The sequence below is a fragment of the Ursus maritimus genome, unplaced genomic scaffold, assembly GCF_017311325.1.
Source record: "Ursus maritimus isolate PB19 unplaced genomic scaffold, ASM1731132v1 scaffold_11, whole genome shotgun sequence".
NCBI classification, from domain to species: domain Eukaryota; kingdom Metazoa; phylum Chordata; class Mammalia; order Carnivora; family Ursidae; genus Ursus; species Ursus maritimus.
Window position 1 is genome coordinate 65525090 of NW_024423453.1, and position 25032 is coordinate 65550121.

Below are 25032 nucleotides of genomic sequence, written 5' to 3' on the forward strand. Positions count from 1 at the left end.
TTTTATTTCATCTAAGTGTTGACGTTATCAGCTTAAACTGGCTTAAAATTTTTCACATGTCCTTATTATTGTAATGTCTTTAGAATCTGTAGTGATGGCCCCACTATTGTTGTTGATATTAGTAATTTGTGTCTTCTCTTATTTCTGATCCATATGATTAGAGGCTTATCCATTTCTTGATCTTCTCAAAGGACCAGTTTTTTCTTTTTGTTTTATGAACTTTTCTCTGTATTTTTTTCTTTTATTTTTTTATCTTTATTATCTCTCTTCTTCTGTTTACTTAATTTTCTTTTCTTTTTCTAGCTTCTCAAGGTCAAAGTTTAGGTCATTTAATTGAGAGCTTTCTTCTTGTCTTTTTTTTAAGTAGGCTCTATGCCCAGCATGGAGCCCAACAAAGGGCTTGAACTCATGACCTTGAGATCAAAACCTGAGCTGATATCAAGAGGTGAACACTTAACCGACTGAGCCACCTAGGCACCCCAAGAGCTTTCTTCTTTTCTAATGTAAGTATTTAATGTTATATTTCCCTCCAAACACTGCTTTAGTTATGTCGCACTAATTGTTATGTTTTCATTTTCAGGAAGTTCAAAATTTTTTCTAATTTCTTTTGTGATATTTTTCTTTGATTCCTGGACAATTAAAAGTGTGTTGTTTGGTTTCTGTTTATTTGGAGACTTAAATATCTTTCCGTGTTCATTTCTAATTTAATCCCATGTAGTCAGAGAATATATTCTGAGTGGTTTCAATTCTTTTGAATCGATACTTGTTTTATGGGCTACAGTATGCTCTGTCTTGGTACATTTTTTTTTTTAAGATTTATTTACTTGGCAGAGATAGAGACAGCCAGCGAGAGAGGGAACACAAGCAGGGGGAGTGGGAGAGGAGGAAGCAGGCTTCTAGCAGAGGAGCCTGATGTGGGGCTCGACCCCATAACGCCGGGATCACGCCCTGAGCTGAAGGCAGACGCTTAACCGCTGTGCCACCCAGGCACCCCTGTCTTGGTAAATGTTTTATCTGCTCTTGAAAAAAACGAATATTCACCTGTTGTTGGGTATGTTGTTCTCTTATCATTAGGTCAGATTAGTTGATAGTATTGTTCAAATTTTCTATATCCTTCCTGCTTTTCTGTTTACTTATTCTATTAATTATTGAGAAAGGCTTTGTTACTGTGTATCTAAAATCAGTTCACAGTCAGCTCACAAACCCGTGATTTTTACCCTACACATTCAAGCCAACCATTCAAGGGAACTCTGTGCACAGCTTCCTCCTGCCCAGTACCCTGTCTCGCACCCAATTGCAGCTGCCTTGGCAGCCCCAGAGTCTGATCTCTACTCCTTCTACCCTGTGGGACCACTCCTCTCTGTCTGGGCCCCACTTCTCTGTGAGGTGCTTTGGAAAGTGTTCCTGTGCAGGCAGCTAAGATGAATCTGGAGTTCACCTCTTTTTTTTTTTTAATTTTTTTTTACCAAATACAGTATGTGGCAGCTACTTACAGCTCAAGAACTATTTGTTGAATGAGTGAACAACTTCAGTGGGATCTCCACACTACCTATTACGTTTTTTAAATGTTTCCACGTCTGGAAGAAGGGAGCTCTATGAAGCCGAAATAAGGACAATGATGGATGATGGGAAGCAAGCAAATTTCAAGTTGTAAACTTAGGACTCAGGCTTGTCTAGGGCATTTAGAAGTTCTTGAAGTTCAGAAGAAGGAACCATCAGACCACAAATCCAAAATCATCACATGGAGATCCTTTCTTTATAAGTCAAGAGCTCTGCTTTATCACAAGGGAGAATGTCAGAAGCAACAGAGGTGACTTAGAACAGCTGTGTTCAAATATTTTTATCACACCCCCTTTAGTAAAAAATAATTTTTTGAATTTTTAAATTTCCCAATATATGTAAATATATTTATTTATAAATTATTTTCTATGTTTCTCCTATTGGTTAATGTCTCAAGGCATATTTGCACTTGAGGGCACTGTTTATTATTAAGGATAGTGAATACAAATTCATTTTCAGATCATATTCTTGGTCATTCCAAACTTCCTGGCTGACTTCATGTCAGATCTGATTACATGGAAATAAAGTGTGACTTAGAATAGATGAAACACAATTAGTAGGCATTTTAATATTTAATAGTTTATTCCTCACCCTAGAGGATTTAGTTGGGTACCCATTTTGGACACCTTGGGCTTAGTGAAAAGGCCATGGTGGAAGGTGGACACCTGGCTTCCTTTGCAAAGCCTCCAGCTTTCACAGCAGAAAGCATGGTCCTGTCTCTAACTCTTGCACTGCTCTTCCTAATCCCCAGACGCGTTTAGTGACAAGGCAGCTGGGCCAGAGAGGCCTGGCAGCCATGAGATCTGGGGCCTTCTTCCAGCTTTGTCACCGGCTTGCTGTGGGTCCTTGACAAGTCTGTTTCCGCAGATCTCAGCTTTCTCAGCTGCAAAGCATAGGCCCAACTAAAATCCCAATCCTACCATTCTGTAAGAAGTATCTCACTATAGCTGGCTTCGGTAAATGCTGGGGTTCAAATCCACGTAACGTCTACAAGGCCTTAAGTGAATTATTTGACTTTTCTGCGCCTTGTTTTCTGACCTAGGAGATGAAAATACTTTTAGTTTGTGAGAACTGGATGAGATGCTATACACAAATTTAAAAAAACGCACACAACATAGTGCACTTTCTATATCTCTTACCTCTGTGGTTCTCAAATTTCATTTGGCGCAGGAGAATTCCCTGGGGATTTCTCCCCGTCCCTCCTCCTATGCCACCCCGTCTGCGATTCTGGAGCAGGGGTGGAAGCCAGCTGTCTGCATTTCTCCCGCCTCCTGGGTGGTTGTCCCCGCTAAGAGCACTGCCCTAATCTTTGTGCATCTCCTACCACATCAAACACAGAGCCTTGCACTTTGAAGCGTTCAAAAGAAAACAGAAGGACTGGACAGGTGATGGCAAGGACAACAAGCAACCTGTGTTTCTGCAGGTCAAGCCATCCCCTGGGAGGCTGCACACTGAGCAGCCTGCCTGTGTGTCCGGCTCGGCCCTCCCCAGCCCAGCCCAGCCCTGCTGGGAAGCACGGCGTGGTCAGGCCGTGTTTGTCAGCTCCGTGCTCGCCTCTCCTATGGCTCTGTTTTGACAGGTGTGTCCCAGGCTGGCACAACACACATTGCCAGCTCAGCCCTGACCAGCGAAGAGGGGCCAGAGGAAGGTCTGGAGGCTCTGCTCAGGGCCATGTCCTATCCCAGCTGGAGGGGAGTGAGGCGACCCTCGCTGGGGAATGCTGGGCAAGCCCGGGGGGGTTTAGACATATCCCAGTCCTGTGGCCTCCAGGAAGCCCCTTTGCTCTCCTTGGAAGGAAGCCCTGGAGTTCCTTCAAGGCTTTGCAAATCTGGTGGGGATTAAAACAACCTGATGGCAAAGGCCATGATTCTAATCGGGTGACTGAAAGCTCACAGGCTCTCACCTCTCCGTCTGGGTTCAGACTGTCATGCCTTAGCCCTAGCATGTTCCAGGAAAGCAATCAAGCAGGGCGGGAGGAAGAAGACTTGGTTAGAGTTGCAGGATCCGGCACATTCCAGGTGACTTCTTGACGGGATGTCAAGACTGAGCCGCTCTCTTTGTTTCCTAGCAGAGAAACCAAAAATCAGAGCAGGGCTTTGTCAGCCTGCAGCTGCACCATGAATGGAGGGCCCAGTGGGGCGGAAGCATGACCTGCGCCATTTCCATGCCCGTGAAGGAGCTCCATCATGGAGCCCAGCCAGTCATCCCACTGTGAAGCGGGTGGGTGCGTCTCACACAGTTTTGCATCGAACAGTGTATTGATTCAGAGTGTTTGCTACACGCCCGATGGTTCCAGCTGCCCTCCCCACCGACACCTGCGGCCAGTTCTTGGGCTTCCCAGCAGCACCTAAAATGGGCTGGACGCTATAAAGGGTCACATTAATAGTAGCTATTTGATGAAAGAAAGGGACCAGGCGGTACTTCTGGGGAATGTGCATCAGGAGGTGCTCAAGGGTTGTGACCGACAGCAAAGGGACCCGAGAAGTCGAGTTGCAGCACAATCTGAGATAGGAGAAGTTGCAGGACCAGGACCCAAGAGACCTGAGTTCTAGTCCCAGATGGTGACAAACTCCTCACCTCTCTCACTCAGCCGTTGCTTTCTGTCTTGGAAAGTAGAGAGGCCGAGCCTGGTGATCCACCAGCTCGATCTTGGATCTAACAATGCAGAGAATGTGGGAGTGGGAGTTGCAGGGGCTGGAGTTCTGGCCGGTCACCTACAGAGGACAGTGGCGAACGCCATTCAGGAAGCTCCGGATCTGTATAGTGACCCTCGTGATTATGGCTGCTAATAGCATACTCACCACTGCCACGTACACGCCCTGGATTGTGTCTACACAAAATGCACATGCAGACGCCCTAACCCCCAGTGCAACTGTATCTGGAGATAGGATCCTAGGAGGGAACTGAGGTTGAAGGAGGTTATAATGGCGGGGCCCTAATCTGTTAGGACCGTGGCCTTATAAGCAAAGGAAAAGGGTACTCTCGCTTACTCCCTTTCTCCCCCCTCTGACACTTCTCTCCCCACCTCCCACCCCAGGACCAGGTGAGGACGCAGCAAGCCAGGAAGAGCTGGCATCTTGCCCTTGGACTTCTTAGCCTCCAGAACCCTAAGGAAATTAATTTCTATTGGCTGAGCCACCCAGCCTGTGGTACTTTGTCATGACAGCCTCAGGTGCTAACGTACCAGGCAACTGGCCAACTGCGTTGTTATAAAGAAAACCGTGAGCCCCAAATGGCGGGACTTGAACCACGGCAGGTCATCAAACCTGGGCTTAATACCTAGCCTAACTGCAGTTTCAATCTCCCCCAGAAATGTAAGTCTCAACCTGTCAATCAGGAATTTTCTGATAAACGCCAATGAGGTCATCTGCGGACACGGGTCTTCTCCCTTCCCCAAAGGAAGATGAGGTAATCTGCTTAGTAAAACCCCCTGCCCTTCCCACCGTGGGAAGGTGATTTTGCCTGAAATAATCCTTTCTTTTCTTTTGCTTATGATTTTTTGCCCCATCCCCCTTCCTATGAAAACTCTCTATTTTGTCCAGCTCCTCTGAGTGCCCTTCTGTTTGCCAGATGGTGTGCTGCCTGATTCAGGAATCATTTAATTAAGCCAATTAGATCTTCAAATTTAGTCAGCTGAATTTTGTTTGTTCTTTACAGTATCCTCTTACTTAATGCCCTCAATGACCTCAGGAGGTAGGTACAATTATAGCTCCCATTTTACAGGAAGGGAACAGAAGCACAGAGAGGATAACTCGCCCAGGGCTGAGTTTCAATAGACGTAAGTCTAAAGACTCATCATCTTTGTGACTTTGGGAAGTTAATCTCTCCAGACCTCAGTTTCCCCATCTGTGAAGTGGGAATAATAACAGTACATATGGACATAATAGCTACATTATCAATCGTAGTGAGGATCAGATGTGTTATTATACGTAAAGTCCTTAAAATGATCTTCTGCTGCATAGTAAGTTCTCCGCCGGTGTCTGCTGTTATTATTGTCGCTATGATTCTCTTATTCCTTTATTGCCAACCACAGAGTTCATGGCCAGGTTTGCTCAGAGTCAATCTTGTTCCCGTGCCTTTAATTTTACCACATGACCCCCTTCCCTGAGTGGTCCCAGCCCTCTGGATTGGGGTAGACCCTGGACTGAGCCCCAGGGTTAGCAATTCGATTGTTCTCCTAGGGTTGGGAATTAGAAATTGAAGGAGAGTCCTTTGGTGGAGAGCAATAGCCCTGTTAAGCTGTGCCTTATGCAAATGGAAGATGCTGGTAGAAGGAGAGGTCAGTGGCCACTGAGAGAAAGTAAGAGACAGGTCACCCTCTGCAGTGAAGACGGGAGCCTGGGATGCTGGCACGTAGCAAGCCCGAAGCCGGGCTGTTCAGCCTCTGTAGCCCTGATATTGCGTGCTGTGTCCATATCATAAACCCCTTCTCTCTAACTTCCTTGCTAGGGTCGAGAGGACTTCCATGGCCAGGGAGAGTGGAGGTGTGGACCTGGCGGAGGGGGGCTGTGTGGCTACCCAGGTGGGCTCCGGGTGCCTGCCTTGTCCTTGCCTGTGAATCAAGCTGAACCCCTTCCAGACCACTGGCCAGGACACGTGAGTTTTTCTTATGTGGTTGCTTCTATATTCTCGAATCGCTTGGTTTTTTATCCTTGCAGCCTTGTCTCTCATTCTGGATCCCAATACATTTCTTGGAATTGATCGCAGATCTACTTTCTGGATCTTGACTCTGTGACATTTGGGCTTGCCCTCAGGCTTGGGCTCCTCCAGCTCCCTGGACCCCCGGGCTCGTGCTGGGGAGCATGGCCCCACCAGCCATGCCGTCAACCCTACCCTGGACAGTGAATGTCTGGAATTTCCTGGAGGAGTTCTTGGGGACCCAGGCTGTAAAATGATACCACTGAATCGTCCCTACTGCCTCCTTCAAGGCCCACCATCTCTGTGCCACGGGTGATGCCTTCCCTGGCCTACTCGGCCTCACCTTCCACACTTGCCCCCAGGGCCCCCTTCCTCTCCCACCCTTGGCCTGCCTCACATGCTGCTTGAGGTGGAGACCAGTCATTCACTATGTGCCACCCTCCCCTCCTAGAGGTGAGCCCCACAGCACAAGGCCTCTGTGCTAAACATTATTTCTAGCAGTGTCTGTGAGGATGTTTCCAGAAGAGATTTGCATTTGAATGGGTAAATTGAGTAAAGAATATCACCTTCACTAAAACTGTAGGTATCGGCCCATCTGTGGAGGGCGAGAGAGTAGAACAAAAAGGTGAAGAAAGGGAGAATTCTATCTCTGCCTGGCTGTGTGAGCTCGGACATGGGTCTTCTGGCTTGGTCTAGAAGGTCTAGAATTTACACTACTGACTCTCTTGGTTCCCAGGCCTTTGGACTCAGACTAGAACTGCACCACTGATGCTCCTGGGTCTGCAGCTTGTGGGCGGAAGATCGTGGGATTTCTCAGTCTCTGTATGTCTCTGTCCCTCCCCCACTTCTGCCCCAATATGTATACACGCACACACCTATGTATACAGTAGTCTGCCCTTATCTGCGATTTTGCTTTCCAAGGTTATAATTACCACTGTCAACCACAGTCCCGAAGCTGATGGCCCTCCTTCTGACCCCCAGGAAGAAGGTCAGTAGTAGCCCAACACTTAGGTCATAACGCCTACATCCTTCACCTCACTTGATCCCATCACGTGGGCATTTTATCATCTCACATCCCTACAAGAAGAAGGGTGAGTACAGTACAAGATATTTTGAGAGAGAGAAAAAGAGACCACATTCATAGAACTTTTATTATAGTATATTGTTATAATTGTTCTATTTATTATTGTTGTTGTTAACCTCTTAACTGTGCCTAATTTATAAATTAAACTTTATCATGGTATGTATATTTGGGGGGAAAAGCATACTATATATATAGGGTTTAGTACTATCTGTGGTTTTGGGCATCCGCTGGGGGTCTTGGAACACATCCTTCACAGATAACGGGGGGCCACTGTATAGTCTATTGATTTTGTTTCTCTGGAGATAACACAAAAATACAAAAATACGAAATACAAACGAGGCCATGTTTTCCTAGCAAATGAGCGCACTATGCTACCCTCTGTAGACTGAATATTTGTGTCTCCCCAAAATGTGTATGTTGAAACCCTAACCCCCAGTGCGATGATATTAGGAGGTGGAGCTTTTGGAAGGTGTTTAGGTCTTGAGGGTGGAGCCCTCCTGAATGGCATTTTATAAAAGTGACCCCAGAGAGCCCCCCCCTCCTGCCAGGTGAGGGCACAGTGAGAATATAGCCATCTGCGAGCCAGGAAGCCCGGCCTCACCACACCCTAAATCTGTCAGCACCTTGATCGTGGATCTTTGGCTTCCAGAATGATGAGAAATAAATGTCTGTTGTTTATAAGTCGGCAGTCTGTGGTATTCTGTGATGGCAGCCCACATGGACTAAGACCCTTGCTTTACAAGCCAGCCTCTGAGGGCAGAGCTCTCTCACACACCCCGGCCTCCTAGGGCAGGTGTGGCTGATTTATGGGGGACCCGGCTGTCCTGTTTCCTGTGGATCCTGGAGAGCCAGGCTTTTGGGGGAAGATCTAGCCTGGTCTCTTCCTCCTTTTCTCTTTCAACTGCCGGTCTTAGAGGCAGAAGAGGGAAACCTCAGGAAGGTATCACTCAGATGCCCAGGACCCATTTTAGCCTGCTGCAAGAATAAGACAGCTCGCCTTGTTTCTCACTGGGCTCCTGCTCTTTGTGGGTAATTCCTTCATATGCTCTTGGTCCCTGGCCCCAATAGGACCACTGTGAATTCCTGGCAGAGCTCAGTGTTTCTAGATGGAGGGGCAGGGTGAGAGACCCAAACTCCACAGTGAATATCTAGGGGACCCCTTGTCCACTGGTTCCCCTCCAGGGCAGGTGAGGCAGAGCCCCTGAAGGCATTATGCCCCTGCTTGGTCCGAAAGGACCAGAAGACACCTCCCTCCTGGAAAGAGTTGTTTACTGAGTCAGTAATACTATGTCACATGATAGCATATGTAGACGGGATTACATGGCAGTGGGGGCGGGCGGGAGTGCAAACCAGTTGCACTTCTATTAGGAGAAGGGAGGTGGCATTAAGGCTTTCAGAAGGAGGAAAGGGGCTGGCGTCTGAGTTGGGGCCAGGGAGGAGACAGCTCCGTGCCCCCGGCCCAGGAGTGGTCGGAATCTGTTGAACACAAAGGAGGGCAGCTTTGCAATGGGTCTAGCCAGTGGGCGCCTTCTCCTTGCTGGGGGAGCTTCCCAGGGCTCCTTTCTGCCCGTGTGCGCAGGAAGCTGGAGGTGGTGAGGGGTGATGTCAAAGTGAGCCTCCTGTGGACATTCAGGCCCTTCTCTCCTCATGTCCAGTCTTGCTGGCCATGCAGAGAGGCCTCGGGCCATTCTGAGTCATGGCAGGGTGAGGACGCAGGCTGCTGTGGACAGGAGAGCTGGGTGCAGGAGGAGAGAGCTGCTGTTACCAGGCGTGGCCCTCCGTCAGCCACCACAGAGGGGCCCGTCCCAGGAGTGGAGCAGACTGGCCTGGCACAGAGCAAGGGAGCCAGCTCCACAGACAGCCCGGTGACCACTCCTCTTCACACTGGCTTCTGCCCCTCCTTCCTCCAGCTTCCCAGCTGCTGGGCACCACTCTGGGAGAATGTTCCAGGGCCTAGATAGCCTTCCCACACAGATGAGACTCCTGCTTGGATTTCTGCTGGGATGTTCCTGGGAGAAGGAAGCAAGGATGATGCGAGGAATTTTCTGGAGACATGAAAAAGTTGCTGAACTCATGGGAGCACGGTGCCCAGAGCCCGAGGACAGTGGCACAGGTGGAGTCCCTCTGGCCTGAGTGAGGCAGGGGCCGCTCCCGGGACTCTGTTCCCATGGTTAGGAGAGTGTTTTGGTTGCCAAATCCACCTTGTCCCTAGAGCTTGAACGACATTCCCTGCAAAAGTTTTCCCGGGTCTTCTCAGTCGAACTGCTGGCTAGGTTGGTTCTGAAGATGCTGGAGAGCTGAGTTGGTCAGCAATTCAGAAATGGATTTAAGACCTTCCTCCCAAGGTAGCCACCTCCCTGGCAGGCTCAGTCACAGGAGAGGGGGCGTCTCCTCCTGCCCTCTCCTCCTGCCCAGCCAGGGAAACCCGGTTGGCTCCCTGGCCAGCAGAGAAGTGTGTGTGCGTGTGCGTGTGCGTGTGTGTGAGAGGGGCTACTTTCTATGGTATAGTCAGTACTGTGCAGGGGCAGGCCGGGGGGAAAGCCCCTTTGGGATCAAAGGACCACAACCGTCTGTAGGTGTGGCTTTCTGGGGGGCTTGTTCTGCCCCAAGGCCCTTCCCGCTGTTCTGTGTAGCAGTGTCTGGGACTGGGGCCCTTAGTAGCGGCTCTGGCTTCCTGGTGGGCCTGGAGGCCCTGGGAGTCCAGGGGGTCCCTGGATCCCTGGTTCACCCTTAAGCCCCATGGGCCCCCGCTGGCCCGGTGATCCCGTCTTCCCAGCAATCCCTGGTTTTCCCTGAGGCCCTGAGGGCCCTGGAGACCCTGGGGGACCCTCTGGCCCTGGGGGCCCCACGTCCCCCTTGGGGCCTGGCTGTCCTCTTGGGCCTCCACTTCCAAAGCTGCCCTTTGAGCCTTTGAGGCCTGGGAAACCTCGAAGGCCAACCGGCCCCCTTTCTCCCACAGGTCCTTTGTCTCCAGGCTGCCCCTGAGGCCCCTGGGGTCCCGGGGGACCCAAGCTGCCAGGGTCTCCTTTTGGTCCTCTGCTGCCAACGGGCCCTTTCGTGCCCATGTCTCCTTTGAGTCCTCTTGGTCCTGGAGGGCCGGGGGCACCTAGGGTCAGAGAAAAGAGGGGAGAAGTCAGTGCACAAGGAGCAGGTCTCCTGAGGCTTTCCCACGAACTAGGCACGGTGCCCAGGCCACAGTGATGAGCCCGAGGGTCAGCCAGACACCAAGGCCAGGTCTGCCGGCTGCAGGCTCTGGGAGCTCGGGCTGATTCTGCGACCCCTCTAAATCAGCTGGACCACTTGCGCGGTGGGGATGAGAAGACTCCCCTGCACGCTGGCAGGGGTTCTGAGACAAGGCCTGTAAATGCCAGGCAGGTGCACAATGAGTCATTGTTCCGACTTCAGGGCTCAGTATGGGAACTGAGAGAGCTGGACAGCTCTGGGAAACGGCCAAGACTGTCCAGGACTCTCTGTCCGGGTCTGGAGGCCAGCCTGGCCTTCTACTCCTTCTCGTGGTCTTTGGTAGAACCCCCACCGCCCCACAGACATCTCAACCCCAGGCTCTGAAAGCATCTGGGACCAGACAGGGATGGAGTCAGGTGACATGGGGCAGAAAACCAAAAAAGTGAGGCATGAGAAGCAGACCCCTCCCAGGATGAGTACACGGGCACAACAGCCCAGAGAAAGGGCAGCTCCTCTAGGAGGCCCACCCTGACTACACCAGCCTATTCTCTGAACTCCTGAGGCTATTACTTGCTGAATCTTTCAGGTGATGTGTAGAAAAAGAAGTCACAGTACAGTGAAAGCAAACCCTCGGTGCCTATCTGGTGGGCCCCGCTAGACTGTGGAACCCCAGGAAGAGAGTGAAGGCCACAGCTCCCATCCCCCACCCTGGGCATGGAGCCTGGGTCGTGGCAGGGAGAGTCCCCCCACAACTGTGGCCCCCCTGTCTCCCCCCCCACCAGGCTCTAGCCTGGTGCCTGGGAGAGATGCCGAGGTGTAGATGTAGTCTGTCCTTAAAGAGCCCAGGTTAGCTCCCAAGCCAGGGGTCAGATGACCTTAATATCCTTGTGACTCTGTAGGCCTGAGAGTCACCACCTCCCAGAGCGGTACCAGCCCTGAGGACACAAAGCACAGTGTGGCTATCACTCTGCCCAAGGCATCTCTCAATACCCTGAGCGCAGAGAAAGAGGACCCTCCGGCCTCGTGAGGATCGTGCAGGAAAGGCCCAGCAAAGACCTGGCTTTCTTTACTGGTCTCTGCAAAGGACACTGGGTAGGAGTGGTGGGAGCAGTGGGCCCCAGGGCTGGCCTGGGGGATGAATTCTCATGCCCGGACTCAGCTCTCCCTGAGAATTCGGCTGCTACATCATTCCTCTTGCAAAAGACTTCCAGCATTTTCGAGCGAGGTGGGAGCCAGTCCAATTCCTGCATTTCACAGAGGAGGCAACTAAAGCCCAGAGAGGTGAAGCAGTATCCTCAGGGGCCCCCGAGCGGAAACCAGAACCCAGGTGGGCCTCTCGGGGACAAGGGATCCTGCAGCTGGGAACTGGGAGCCCTGCCAGTGGCCGTGACCCAGGTCTGTTGCGCCAGGGCCTCCTCTCCAGCTAATGAAGACGCCAGGGCTGTGAGTCCTAGCTGATGCTACCTGCTGCCCACCCTCACTCCCCCCTCCACGCCCCCCACCCCTGCTGCTCCCTGCGTGTCTGCCTCCCAGAGTGTTTCTGTGGAACAGAGTGTCAGTGACACCATCCTCTTCTAAGATCTAAACTGGGATCTAAACTGGAAACTGGAGCCCAGACAGAGTCAGCCCCACGAGGGCCAATAAAAACCTTCCAGCCATTCCCTGCCCCCGCCTGCCCATGCCCACTTCCCCCCACCCAGGGGGATGTGGCCCTGTGTGGGCTCGGCTCACGTGGCCTGCCAGCTGCAAGGGCGGGGATTCCATCATCGGGCTGGCGGGGGCATGGGTGGGGCTGGCTGGCTCTGGAGGGGACCTGGCCAGGGAGCAACCAGGAGACAGGACCTGCTCTTTGGTCTGCAGTGGGCCTCCCCCAGCCCCTCACCCCACCCTGCAACCTGGTACAGGGAGGGGCCCATGTGGGGACGGCCCCCTGCAGCCTGGCAGGACATACTTGGAGCTGGCAAAGTCACAGCCCCGTCGGTCTTCTACCCAGCTCTGGCCTTGGCACCTGAGCGAGCTGAGGTTGGAAAAGCAGAGCCATTAGAAGTGGAGAGGGCCCTGGAGGTGGGGGGGGCAGTGGATGGGAGTCAGAGGGCCCTGGAGAGACGCTGGGCAAGCTCTTGCCCACTCTGGAGCTCAGGTCTCATCTCTAAAATTGAGAGTCGCCCTTGACAGTTCCGAAGGGCCCCTGTCACTCTGCCACTACCCCTCCTCCTGCCTCTGTCCCTGCTCCCTGGCCTGCTTTTTTGGGCTCAGCCTCTGCCTCCTCCAGGGACACAGCTCCCTGGTTCTTCACCCTCTCTCCTTACAACCGCTGCTGTGCGTTCCACTCTTGTTCCTGGATGGGTGGGTCCACAGTCCCCATTTCTAGCCCCGACTCAGGAAAAGCATGAGAAGTCTCCTGTGGATGAGGTTGCCCTGCTCTGAGCAGCCTCAGGTCCAACAGGGGCCCCTTCAATCTCCCCAGGACCCCATCCTTCCCTCGACACTATCTTCATCAGGTGTCCACTCCGCTCTTGCCGAGGACGTCTAAGGGCCTCTATGCCAGTAGTGAGGGAGACAAGGCAAAGGGTAAAGGCCCTCTCTTCTGCCCCCCCTCCCACCAGCTCTCGCAGCCTCTTCTTCCTGGGGAAGCTCCTGGCGGCTTCCCTGGCTGGGGAAGGCTAGCTGCCCACGTGCCCGGGGTAGAAGGTGTGTGCTCACCTTAGTGCCCCAGGGGGAGACAGCCCCCAGCAAGCGTGGAAGGAGGACTTCAGGGAAAAGAGCCACCTCCCTCTTCATACCGCTAGTCGTGGCTGTCCCCACTGACCCCATCTCTGAGAACACAGAAGGGTGTCCTAGACAGTCACCTTGCAGACATCAGGTGGGGTGGCCTCGTTTGGGGCCACTTACCAGGCCTCCCTTGCTGCCCACGTCAGGGGCCAGAGGACGGAGCCTGCCCTGTGTCGGTGTGCCTGCGACTCCCAGCCCCTGGCTCTCTCTCTAACTTCTCTGTGACCTGCCTTCTCTTGCAGAAGGGAAAGACAATGAGAGCAGCGAACATGTGTCTCCCGAGTCTCCTGTGTCAGCACTGCACACCGAGATTGTTGTCCCAGTCTGCAGAGGAGGAACGGGGTGCAGAGGCTGGCGGCTCGCCCAACGTCATCAATAGGAAGGGGTAGAGACAGGATTCAAAGCCAGGCCTGAAGCTTGGAAACCCATGCTCCTTCCCCCAACCCTGCCACCTCTGGTCCTCATCACACCGTGGCTGGGGCTCCTGGCCCTTTCCTCACTCCCCCCCAGCCCCTCCTGGCCTCCCCCTGCCAGGCCTCTGGCCTGGTGCTGCCCAGAGGAGGGGGAGGGTACACACGGAGCGGGGAAGGGAAACCTGAAGGTAAGCAGAGCGTCTGCCAGTCCCTCCTGGGCCAACCATGAATCATGCAGTCAGAGGGGAGGGCCGGCGGGACCTGGGTCTAGCCTGGGAGGAAGTAAACAACCATAGTTTAGTGGTTAGCTTAGGAGCCAGGAATGTGGGCAGAGGCTGACCGAGGCACTTTGCAGGACAGGGTGCCCCCGACGCAGCTTATAATCAGATCTTGGTATCAGCGGGGCTAAAGGCAAAGGAGGGGAGGGCTGGATCCCGCTCTGGGCAGCGGGGGGACATTTGAAGCAAAGGAGGAAACGGAGCGGCATGGGTTGAGGTGCAGAGTTGGGGGAGAGGCACGGAGTGCCACGGAGTTCTGGGGAGGCCCGTAATTACTCAGGAAGCCAGAGACTATAATTAGGCCATCCCGGCCCATTAGGGTAGAGCCACAACTGACAGCATGTCTGGGACAAGTAGGGGGTCTGCTTCTGGTCTGCACTGGGAACCCGGAGGAAGAGGTGGGGAGTGTGTGTGTGTGAGCAGAAGCCCTGAGTCTGTCAGCACCCAACGCGGCCCACCCATGGGTGGGGTAGTGCGTGGGCAGGAGGGGCCCACAGTCCATCTCATGGTCCAAAGCAGCAGGCCAGCTTACAAGGGCAGAAAGACATCGAAACAGAAGGGGTGTCTCTCGTAAGACTGGTGCCATGGGAGGCATGCTGGCCTGGCCTTTGGGGGACCTGGGTTCGGGTCCCAGCTCTGGTATTAACAAATTGGGTGGCTGGGAAAGTCTCTGTCCCTCTTTGCACCTCAGGCTTCCCTCTATTCAGTGAATATGTTGGCCTGAGTCAGGGACTGTCGATACTGACTGTTGTTACCGGAGGAACACGGGAAAAATGACAATGGACTTCTACTTCTGTGACACACTAGATGGCAGCAGACCAAACTTCCCATGGAGAACAATCCGAATCATCAGGTCAAGTAGCAAGACACCCTTCTGATGGCTTTGGAGAGAAACCAAAGGCCAAAATCACAGGGAGAAGGGAGACCCCTTAAGGCCTGGCCTTCTTAGCCACGTTTCTTCTCAAGGCATTTGTCGATTAGTGGTTCGTGTGGGCAGAGAAGCTGAGAAGCCAGACAGAAGGCTGCGGCTGTCAGGCTGAGAAGCTGAGCAGGGCTTTCAGCAGCTTCACTGGGGCTGGCGTTCAGGGCTGCCAAGATCCGGGAGGAAAGGAGACTGTGTGTGCATTTGCTGCCAGGACCACAGGGCACAAAAGTCGAACAGAACGTTCAGCTTCATCCAGTGGTGCTGGGGAGACAATAGTTGGAGTGCAGGACCGACAAGGTGGTGGGGCCCTCGTAAACAGTCCTCCAGGACCACGCACTGTACGTACGAGTGTGCCAGAAATAGGCCAAGTGTCAGAGCACCTGGGTGGCTCAGGCAGTTAGGTGTCTGACTCTTGATTTCAGCTCAGGTCATGATGTCAGGGTGCTGAGATTGAGCCCCGCATGGGGCTCTGCACTGGGCGTGGAGCCTGCTTAAGATTCTATCTCTCCCTCTGGCCCTCCCCACTCGAGCACACGCTCTCTCTCTCTTAAAAAAAAAAAAGAAAAAAGAAAGAAATAGGCCAAGTGTCACCTTCCTTGCCCACCCTCAGCTTCCAGCTTTGTTTATGCTTTCATTATGCATTCACTGAGCAAATGTTTCCTGAGTGCCTTCCAAGGGCAGGCACTCTGTTGGGTACTTGGTGAGTGAGACAAGGAGCCCATCATAAAGCAAATCAGGTTCAAAATCATCCCTGAAATTAGGGCACCCTTTTATAGTTTACAAAAACTTGTTCCTACTCCTTGTTGACAATGATACTCAAGGCTACCCCATAGGCTATAAGCAAGGTAGGTATTAATACTCCTATTTGCGGATGAGGGAAACTGAATTGAAAGTAGCCAAGAGCCTTGTCCAAGGTCACTCAGCTTATAAGCAATGATGGTTTCCTGTCTCCAATCCCAAGCAACAGTCCTAGCACAGACACTGTCTATCACAGACACAGAAATCATCCTAGAGTAGGAAGACAGAACTACCCTATGAGAGGCACAAAGACTACGGAAGTATCACAGGCTTTCTGTTGAGCAAACATAGCTAGAAGAGGTCTCAAGGATCAGTTGGTCTTATCCTTTCACTTACAGATGAAGAATATAAACAAAAAACAGAGGCTTAGGAAGATTAAGTGATTTTGTTTACAGACTCAGAGCAAATTAAAAGTCAGACTCCTCTCCCATGTCGTTTAAGAGTCCAGCCCTTCGGTCAGCACACTGCTGTCCCACCCCCGGTATTCTAGAGAGCAGCTCAGCTCCAGCCAAGAGGAGACCTCACTGCCAGCTCCAACATGAGAGGCTGGCAACCCTTGTCTGTGCGAGAAAGAATGAGAAACAAGTTCCTATAGGAAGGCGTATACATTTTGTACCTGAAATTTTCTCTCCAATGAGAAAGCTTTTATCTGTGCTGCTTTAATAACCAAGGGGAATGTAGACAGATGTGCGGAGGTTGAACCAAGGGTTGGATGTGGCTGAAACAAATGTCCCACCTTACTCGCCAGCTAAGATGAGGTCCTTTGATGAGAATTCTTCTATTACTAGCACAAAAGCAGATATAAATTCCCATGACTCTTGTTGGGTTATACTTAGAATGAGGTTCCCCTCCAACACTTTGAGTATCATCTCTCCCTTCTCATTCTCTGCCCCGCATCCTACACCTAGGCAGGACCTGAGTGGAAAGTCCTTTTTGGTATCTGCAAGCTCATGCTCTCGGTGTCCCGTCTTCAGGCTGGACACTGGATGTGTGCATCTCAAAGCCATGATGAGGGGTCAGTATTTAAAATCAAGTGTGACAACTAATGAATCATCGAGCCTTACATCGGAAACCGAGGATGTACTGTATGGTGACTAACATAATATAATAAAAAATCATTAAAAAAAATAAAATCAAGTGTGACCTCGAGTTCATGCCTTAACCTTGCCCAGTCTCAGGTCATCTTTCTGTAAAATAAAGACACCAACTCCCCAGTGTCATCTTGTCTACTCTACAAAGGTGGTTGTGAGGCTGAAATGAAACAAAGCGTGTGAATGGGCTTTGCTATTGGGAAAGATTTATATTTCATTTGTTCTTGGGCTCAATGCAACGAAAACACAAAATTACCAGAGCGTGAACCATAAGAACGACCTAACAATGTCTTTGCTGGAAAAATGCATCCTAGAGGTTGTATCCTAGAGATACTTATTTTAGGTGAAATACTGCAGGCAGGTTTCAGTTACCCAAGAAACACTCAGTACCTAGCTTTGTTGTAAAAATATGACCACAGGCCAACAGGACCTACCCCCACCCAACACCACCAATTTAGATTAAATTAAAAAATGAACCCTAGTGGCCGTAGAAATGCTCACTGATATAAGATAAAGGCAATACAGGTTTAAGACTAAATAGTTAAAGCAAAATGAGAATCAGAAAGGTTGGTTCCAAATCTGCGGAGAGAGCAGAGCGTCTGGGATCGTGGAGACCTCCCTCCTTCCTCCTTGGAGCTCCCTAGGTTATCAGGCCCAGATGTTGGCCCCCCCAAATGTAAACCATAAATTCTGGAACTGCCAGATCTCAGTGGCTAACTAATTCTATTCTTTAGAGCCAAGACTGGTTATATTTTCAGGTTGAACATTCTTCCCACTAAGACACACTCTTCCTCAGGAAGGGTCCGGGGAACCTAAGTATAGCCATCCAGGTTCCTAGTATAAATTAATCCCAATTAGGAGTCTTTTGGACTCTTTTCCAAGAGAACAACTGTTGGGTATACTGCTGTGAAGGAGTAGAATGTTAGGGATTGAATTGTGTCTTCTCAAAATTCATATTCTGAAGTCCTAACCCCCAGTACCTTGGAATATGACCTTCCTTGGAGACAGAGTGCTCACAGAATCAATTTTAAATGTGGCCACTAGGTAACCCCGAATCCAATATGACTGGTGTCTTTATGAAAAGGGGAAACTGAATACAGAGACAGACATGCACAGAGAGAAAATGAAGAGACCCAGGGAGAAGCCAGCCACCTACAAGCCAAGGTCTGGAACAGAGCCTCACAGCCCTCAGGAGGAACCAACCCTGTGTACACCTTGATCTCAGACTCCTGGCCTCCAGAGCCGTGAGACGATACATTTCTGTTCTTGAAGCCTGCTAGTCTGTGGCACTTTGCAACAGCAGCCTGAGCGGGCTCATACAATGCTTACTCCACGATGAAGTTCTCATAAGCAGAAGCCGTAGAGCACTTCAAGTGAATCGAAGGAGTGGGCCAGGGAACCGCCCTTCGATATGGAATCTAGGGGTAAGCTGGGGATGGAGGCACCCTGAGGGGAAGAGGAGGTCAGCCGCTTGCTGGGGAAACTGATGGCGAGAGACAGGAGTGGACCACAGCAATGACGTTGATCAGCCTGCACGGTCACCGAGGAGCATGCTGCATTTGCTTGGGTGCTTTTAGAGGAACGGGGTTTTAGGTGACTTTGGAGAAGGCCATTCGAGGCAGCTTGCAACTTTGGATCTGAACTGCCTTGAATTTGAATCCTGTGTCCACTCCTTGATAGCTATGTGAGCTTGGCTAGACCTCCTGTGGTACTCAGTTCTTGGTAAAGGCTTCTTGGGTTCAGTTTCAGGAATCCCGGGAATAAAAGGAGATAATGTGTATGCCATCCACTTTCCCCAGGATCTTGGTATGTATCTCTCCCTCCACCTGGAAGTCTTCTGCTCATCCATGCTGACCCTGCTATACCTGACTTATTCCTCCTTTTTCTCAGGTCTGATGGTTAATTTCATGTGTCAACTTGACTGAGCCATGGGGTTCCCAGATATTTGGCCAAATGTTATTCCAGGTATGCCTGTGAGATTAATATTTGAATCAGTAGACTGAGTAAATCCCCAATGTGGGTTGGCCTCGTTCAATCAGTTGAAGGCCTTAGTAGAAAGAAAGGCTAAGAAGGAACTCCTCCTGCCTGACTGCTTCAAACAGGGACATCAGCTCTCTCCTGCCTTTGAGTTTGAACTGAAACATTGGCTCTCCCTGGGTCTTGAGCCTGCCAGCCTTCAGACTGCAACTACCCTATCAGCTCTCCTGGGTCTCATATATATATACATATATCCCGTTGGTTGGTTCTGTTTCTCTGGAGAACCCTGACTAATACAGATTTTGGTGCCAAGAGTGATTCTAAAGGGACAGAATTTTAAAGATGAGTTTTCCAAACTGATCTGGGGTTTCTGGAATTGACTCTCTAATCTAAGATTTAAAGATGCCAATGACTTTATTTCTAGTAGTACAGAGAGCCTAATAGTCCAAGGCACGATATGACAATAGAGGTATAAAAAGTATGGGGGACTCCTCATCAACCACTTAAGAGAGGCAAGGATCTGGGTGACCATGTGTATGATACTTTGAACATTTTTTGTCAAAATAACGAGTATAATGAGATTGGTTGCTCCTAATGTTACTGGACAAAGTGGGGAAAGAAAAGGTTGAGGGGGTTCAAATTCCCAGCTCAAGTGTCACATAAATGACATGCAAGCTTCTATGTCCGCCCTTATCTCCTGTAGCTACAGGGATGAAACTGTTGAAAAATCTAACATACAACCTCATCCTATGACTGGCCGAATTGCAATGCAGATTGAATTCCCAGCTTCCCAGGGTGTCTACTGTTAAAGTAAAGGCATTGACTGGGAAGGAATGGGATCCTGGGAAGGAATGGAGATATGTGGGAAGATCCTGATGGAACTGGGGACATGGGACCCCTAAATTATTATGAATCATCTTTGACAGTGGAAACAGTTTCCCTATCCCCAGGAAAAGTGACCTCTTGGGGTCTCTCTCTGTCTCTCTCAAATAAATTTTAAAAAAAATTCAAGGGCCTTCTACATCAGTGAAATTTTTAGTGGCCCAGTGATGTGACATGTTGAGATATCCCTTCTAAGGTGAAGAATAGGCACTAGGCACTAGTGCACACCTAGTGGGACTCTTTGGCACCAGGCACACCTAGTGGGACTCTTTGGATTTTGGAGGCAACATATACATCTTCCTCACTTGGGTGTGTTACTCCGGTCCATTTACTGAGTGAACTGAAAACGTGCTAGTTTTGAGTGAGGCCCAGGACAAGAGAAGGCTTGCACTAGGCACACCTAGTGGGACTCTTTGGATTTTGGAGGCAACATATACATCTTCCTCACTTGGGTGTGTTACTCCAGTCCATTTACTGAGTGAACTGAAAACGTGCTAGTTTTGAGTGAGGCCCAGGACAAGAGAAGGCTCTGCAACAGGTCGGGCTGCTGGGTAAGCTGCTTTGCTACTTGGGCCATATGATCCAGCAGACCCAATGGTGCTCAAAGTGGCAGTGGCAGATAGGGATGCTGAGTGGGGCCTTTGGCAGACCCTTATAAATGAACTGCACTATAGACCCTTAGGATTTTGGAGCAAAGCCATGCCATCCTCTGTGGATAACTACTCTCCTTTTGAGAAACATCTCTTGGGCTGTTATAGGGCTTGGGTAGAGACTAGATGCTAGCCATGGGCCACCAAGTTACCATGAGACCCGAGCTGCCCATCTTGCACTGGGTACTTTCTGACCCACCAAATTATAAAGCTGGGCATACAGAGCCACATTCCACCATCCAATGGAAGTGGTGTATATGTAATCAGGCTTGAGCAGGCCATGAACGCACAAATAAGTTACAGGATAAAATGGCCCAAATACCCATGGTCCCCACTCCTACTATACTACCTCTTCTCTCCCAGCCCACACCTATGGTGTTATGGGGCCTTCCCTATGACCAGCTGACAGAGGAAGAGAAGATTCTAGCCCAGTTCACCATTGGTTCTGCATGATACACAGACATCACTTGAAAGTGGACAGCGGCAACTTTACAGCCCCTCTTTGGGACTTCCCTGAAGGATAGTGGGACCGAACATCTTCCCAGTGGACAGAACTTCTGGCAGTGTACCTGGCTGTGTCATGCTTGCTTGGCAGAAGAAATGGCCAGATGCGTGATTATAACCTGCTTCATGGGCTGTGGCCAATGGTTTGGCTGGATAGTCAGGGACTTAGCAGAAATGCAATTGGAAAACTGGTCACAAGAAAATCTGGGGAAGAGGTATGTGAATAGTCCTCTCTGTAGGAGCAAAAAATGTGAAGACATTTGTGTCCTCTGTTAATGTTCTCCAAAGGGTGAGCTCCACAGAGGAGGATTCTAATAGTCAAGTGGATATAGCATGGCCTATTCTGTGGGATATCGGTCAGCCTTCTTCTCCAGTCACCCTTGTCATTGCCCAATGGGCTCATGAACAAAGTGGCCATGATGGCAAGGATGGATTTTGTGCATGGGGTCAGCAACATGGACTTCCAGTCACCAAGGCCAACCTGGCTATGGCTACTGCTGAGTGCCTAAACTGCCAACAGCAGAGACCACCAGCAAATCCACAGTCCACAGGGTGATCAGCCAACTAGCTACCTGGTGGCAGGTTAATCACATTGGACCACTTCCATCATGGAAGGGCCATGTTTTGTTCCTGCTGAAATAGAAACTTCCTCTGGTTATGCATTTGCCTTCTCTGCATGAAGTGCTTGTGCCCCCAAAAAACCATATGGAATGCATTATCCACCATCATCGTATTCCATGGTATTCCAATGTAGCACTGCTTCTGATCAAGGAAATCACTTTACAGCATACGAAGTGCAACAATGGGCCCATGATCATGGAATTCACTGGTGCTACCATGGTCTCCACCATCTTGAAACAGCTGGTGTGACAGCAGATTGAAATGGCCTTTGAAGACTCACTTCCAGTGCTAACTCTGTGGCCATACCTTGCAGGGCTCTATAGGGTCTGAATCAGTGTCCAGGATACAATGGTGCTGTTTTTCTGATAGCCAGGATTCACTGGTCCTAGGATCAAGGGGTGGCGATGGGAAAGACACCACCCACTGTCACCCCTAGTGACCCACTAGCAAAATGTTTGCTTCTTATTCCCACAACCTTATGCTCTGCTGGCTTAGAGATCTTAGTTCCAAAGGAAGGAATGTTTCTGCCAGGAGATACAACAATGACTCCATTGAACTGGAAGTTAAGACTGCTGCGTAGTCACTTTGGGCTTCTCATGCCTCTGAATTAATAAGCAAAGAAGAAGTTACTGTGCTGACTGAGGTGACTGATCCTGACTACCAAGGAGAAACTAGACCACTACTCTGCAATGGAGGTAAGAGAGAGCATGTCCGGAATTCAGAAGATCCTGCAGGGTGTCTCTCGGTGCTACCATGCCCTGAAATAAATTCAGTGGAAAACTACAACAGCTCAATCCAAACTAGGAAGGGCCCTAGACTGAGAATGAAGGTTTGAATCACCCTACCAGGTAAAGAATAACAACCAACTGAGGTGCTTGCCGAGGGTAAAGAAAATACAGATGGGTAGTGGAAGGAGGAAGTTATAAATACCAGCTATGACCATGTACTCCTTGTCAAGAGTATTCCCTCCTTGGTGTGTTTTAAATATATAGATATATATATACACTAGTTATTTTTGCTTTCTTCCCTCTTTTATCCCCTTACATAAAACCTAAACTATATTGACTTTATATCACAGTATTTAAATATTGTTAACTTTATGTCATAGTATTTAAATTATGAGATATCAAAGGGAAGAGTAAATATTTCTCAGGGACTTCACCTTCTCTTCTGGGGAAGGGGTTAGTGCAGTTTTGGTTGTACAGAGGACACTCACATCATGAGCATTAGGCAGAATTGTAACCTTGTTAGTATTTCCATTTGGGAATTAAGTATGATTTAAGGAGATGTATATTGGGTACCAAGTTGATTTGTGATGGTTAATTTTATGTGTCAACTTGACTGGACCGCAGAGTGGCCAGACATTTGGCCAAGCATTATTCTGAATGTGTCTGTAGGGGTGTTTATAGATGAGACTAACATTTAAATTGGTACTGAGGAGAGCAGATTGCTCTGCCCAATGTGGCGGGCCCCATCTAATCAGTTGAAGGCCTGGATAGACCAAAAGGCTGACCCTCCCATAAGTAAGAGAGAATTCTCCTGCCTGGTGGCCTTCAAGCTGGCCCATCATCTCTTCCTGTTCTACAGCAGCTTCTGGCCTTCCAACTCAAACTGGGACATCAGCTGAGCAGATTTTGGCCTTAGTCAGCCTCCCTAATTATATAAGCCAATTTTTAAAATAATCTCTTTCTCTCTCTTATTGTTTCTGTTTTTCTGGAGAACTCTGACTAATGCAGGGGTGAGTTGAGAGAACAGAGCATCACAGTGATGGGCATCCCAAGAAGCAGGTGGCTGAGCGCCCCAGTGATGAGGTGGGAAGGGAGAAAATGAGAAAACAGAGTTTCCAAGGTGAAGTCTGCCTATTTCTCTGTGTGGACCCTATCAAACAAGTCCACATATGAAAATTCAGTTTTGTATGGCAGGCAAAATTAGGAACCATAGCACCTTCACAAAAGAGGTTTGTAAGTACAGTAGTCCTCCCTTACCCATGATGGATATGTTCCAAGACCCCCCTACATAGCCTATTTTTTCCTATATATACTTACCTGTGATAAAATTTAATACATAAATTAGGCATTATGTGAATGTTGTCTTTCTCTCTCTCAAAATACCCTATGGTACTGCATTTACCCTTCTTGTAATGACCTGAGGTAATAAAATGCCTAAGTGATGAGATGAAGTAAGGTGAAGGACACAGGCGTTGTGACGTAGCATTACGCTACTATTGACCTTCTGAGGATACCTCATTAGGAGAAAATTGAAACCACAGATAAAAGAGGGACTACTGCATTTTTTAAAGCTTCCAGTTGCCCTAGGCATTTGCTACAGGATTGTATGAACTACAAGGACTTTTGCCTGAAACCAGGTACTTCTGTGTCGGGCAAGATCACCACAGCCCTCTGGGTGCTCGTAGCAGGTGTGGCCCAGGTCTGGCTCTTACCTCTCAGGATGGTGACGTTGCGAAGGATTTCTCCATGCTGCGTGTCCACAGCCTTCATCTCCTCTACGATCATGGAGAGGTTGCGGACGTTGAAGTCCAGCCGTGCACTGAGCAGGCTGAAGCGCTCCCGGAGCAGGTCCGTGGTGCCCAGCATGAGGGAGACGGACTTGTTCAGGTAGTAGAGCTCCTCGGCGTGGGTGTGGAAGCCCAGCGTGCAGGAGAGCCGCACGTCGTCCAGGTACTTGAGCATGCTGTGCACATGGTTGTCAGTGGCATTGATGTTGGTGAAGATGGTACCGATCTCGATCTCGTGCGAAGCCATGCGTCCTTCTAGCGTCTCGAACCTCTCCACCGTGCGGTTCTGGGCATAGCGGGTGTGGTACTGCAGATCGTGCATGTTCTCCTCGTGGTCGTCCAGGAAGGATGAGATGTTATCCAGCTGCAGCTGCAAGCCCATGACCTGCAGCACCAAGTCGTGCATGCTCTCGGCATTCTGACTGATGCGCTGCGAGGAGACCCCCAGGGTGGCCTGGATGTTCTTGACTGCTTCTCCGGTCTTGGCTGAGGTGGTGCGCAGGCTGCTGAAGAGCCGGGTGTAGTTTTGCCAGTCAGTGACAATCTTCTGGAGGGTCAAGGTCTCCTCGTCAGTCTTCCGCCGGATCCCGTGGATACACTCTGAAGTCTGCCCCACAGTGAAGTTGATCTGGTGGATGGTAGCCTTGACGTCATAGCAGTCCTGGGTGAGGTCCTTCAGAGAAAGGTCCAGGCCAGCCGTGGTGGCCTGCCAGCCTCTCACCTGGGCGAGAAAGAGCCCCAGAGACTGGTTGACCTGGTGGATAGAGAAGGAACAACTGCCCATCTCCTGGGAGATCTGACTGCTGGTGGTGGAGAGCAGCTCATGGGTCTGAGAGGTCTGGTCCAGCTGCACTTCCTGGGCCAGAAGCATCTTCTGAATTCCCTCCAGCTCCTCCTGCAGTTTTCTGATCTCTTGCTCCAGCTGCCCAGCCTCATGGCAGAAAGAACAGTTGTTTGGGGTTTTCAGATCTTCAGGGGAAAGGGACAACATTTTGAGTTGCTGAAGGATCATGGGACAAAAGTTGTTTCTTTACATATTTCAGAGCGTAATGAATTGTCAAGTGGCTTCCCGATCCCTCTTCCTATCCTAAGCCTGTATGAAATCCTTTTTGGAAAAACCTTACCATCTCTATGAAATATT

At 50.1% G+C, this 25032-nt stretch overlaps 1 protein-coding gene across 1 annotated transcript in view; it reads right to left on the bottom strand.

Moving 5' to 3' along the window:
• Nucleotides 1-8534: 8534 nt before the first annotated feature.
• SCARA3 (scavenger receptor class A member 3) overlaps nt 8535-25032 on the bottom strand; it is a 28704-nt gene continuing 12206 nt past the window's right edge. The window contains exons 5-6 of the mRNA XM_040625713.1: nt 23817-24860; nt 8535-10388 (exon numbers count right to left, since the gene is read on the bottom strand). Coding sequence (XP_040481647.1) covers nt 9937-10388; nt 23817-24860 — 1496 coding nt within the window. The 3' untranslated portion in view covers nt 8535-9936. The remainder of the gene's footprint in view (nt 10389-23816; nt 24861-25032) is intronic.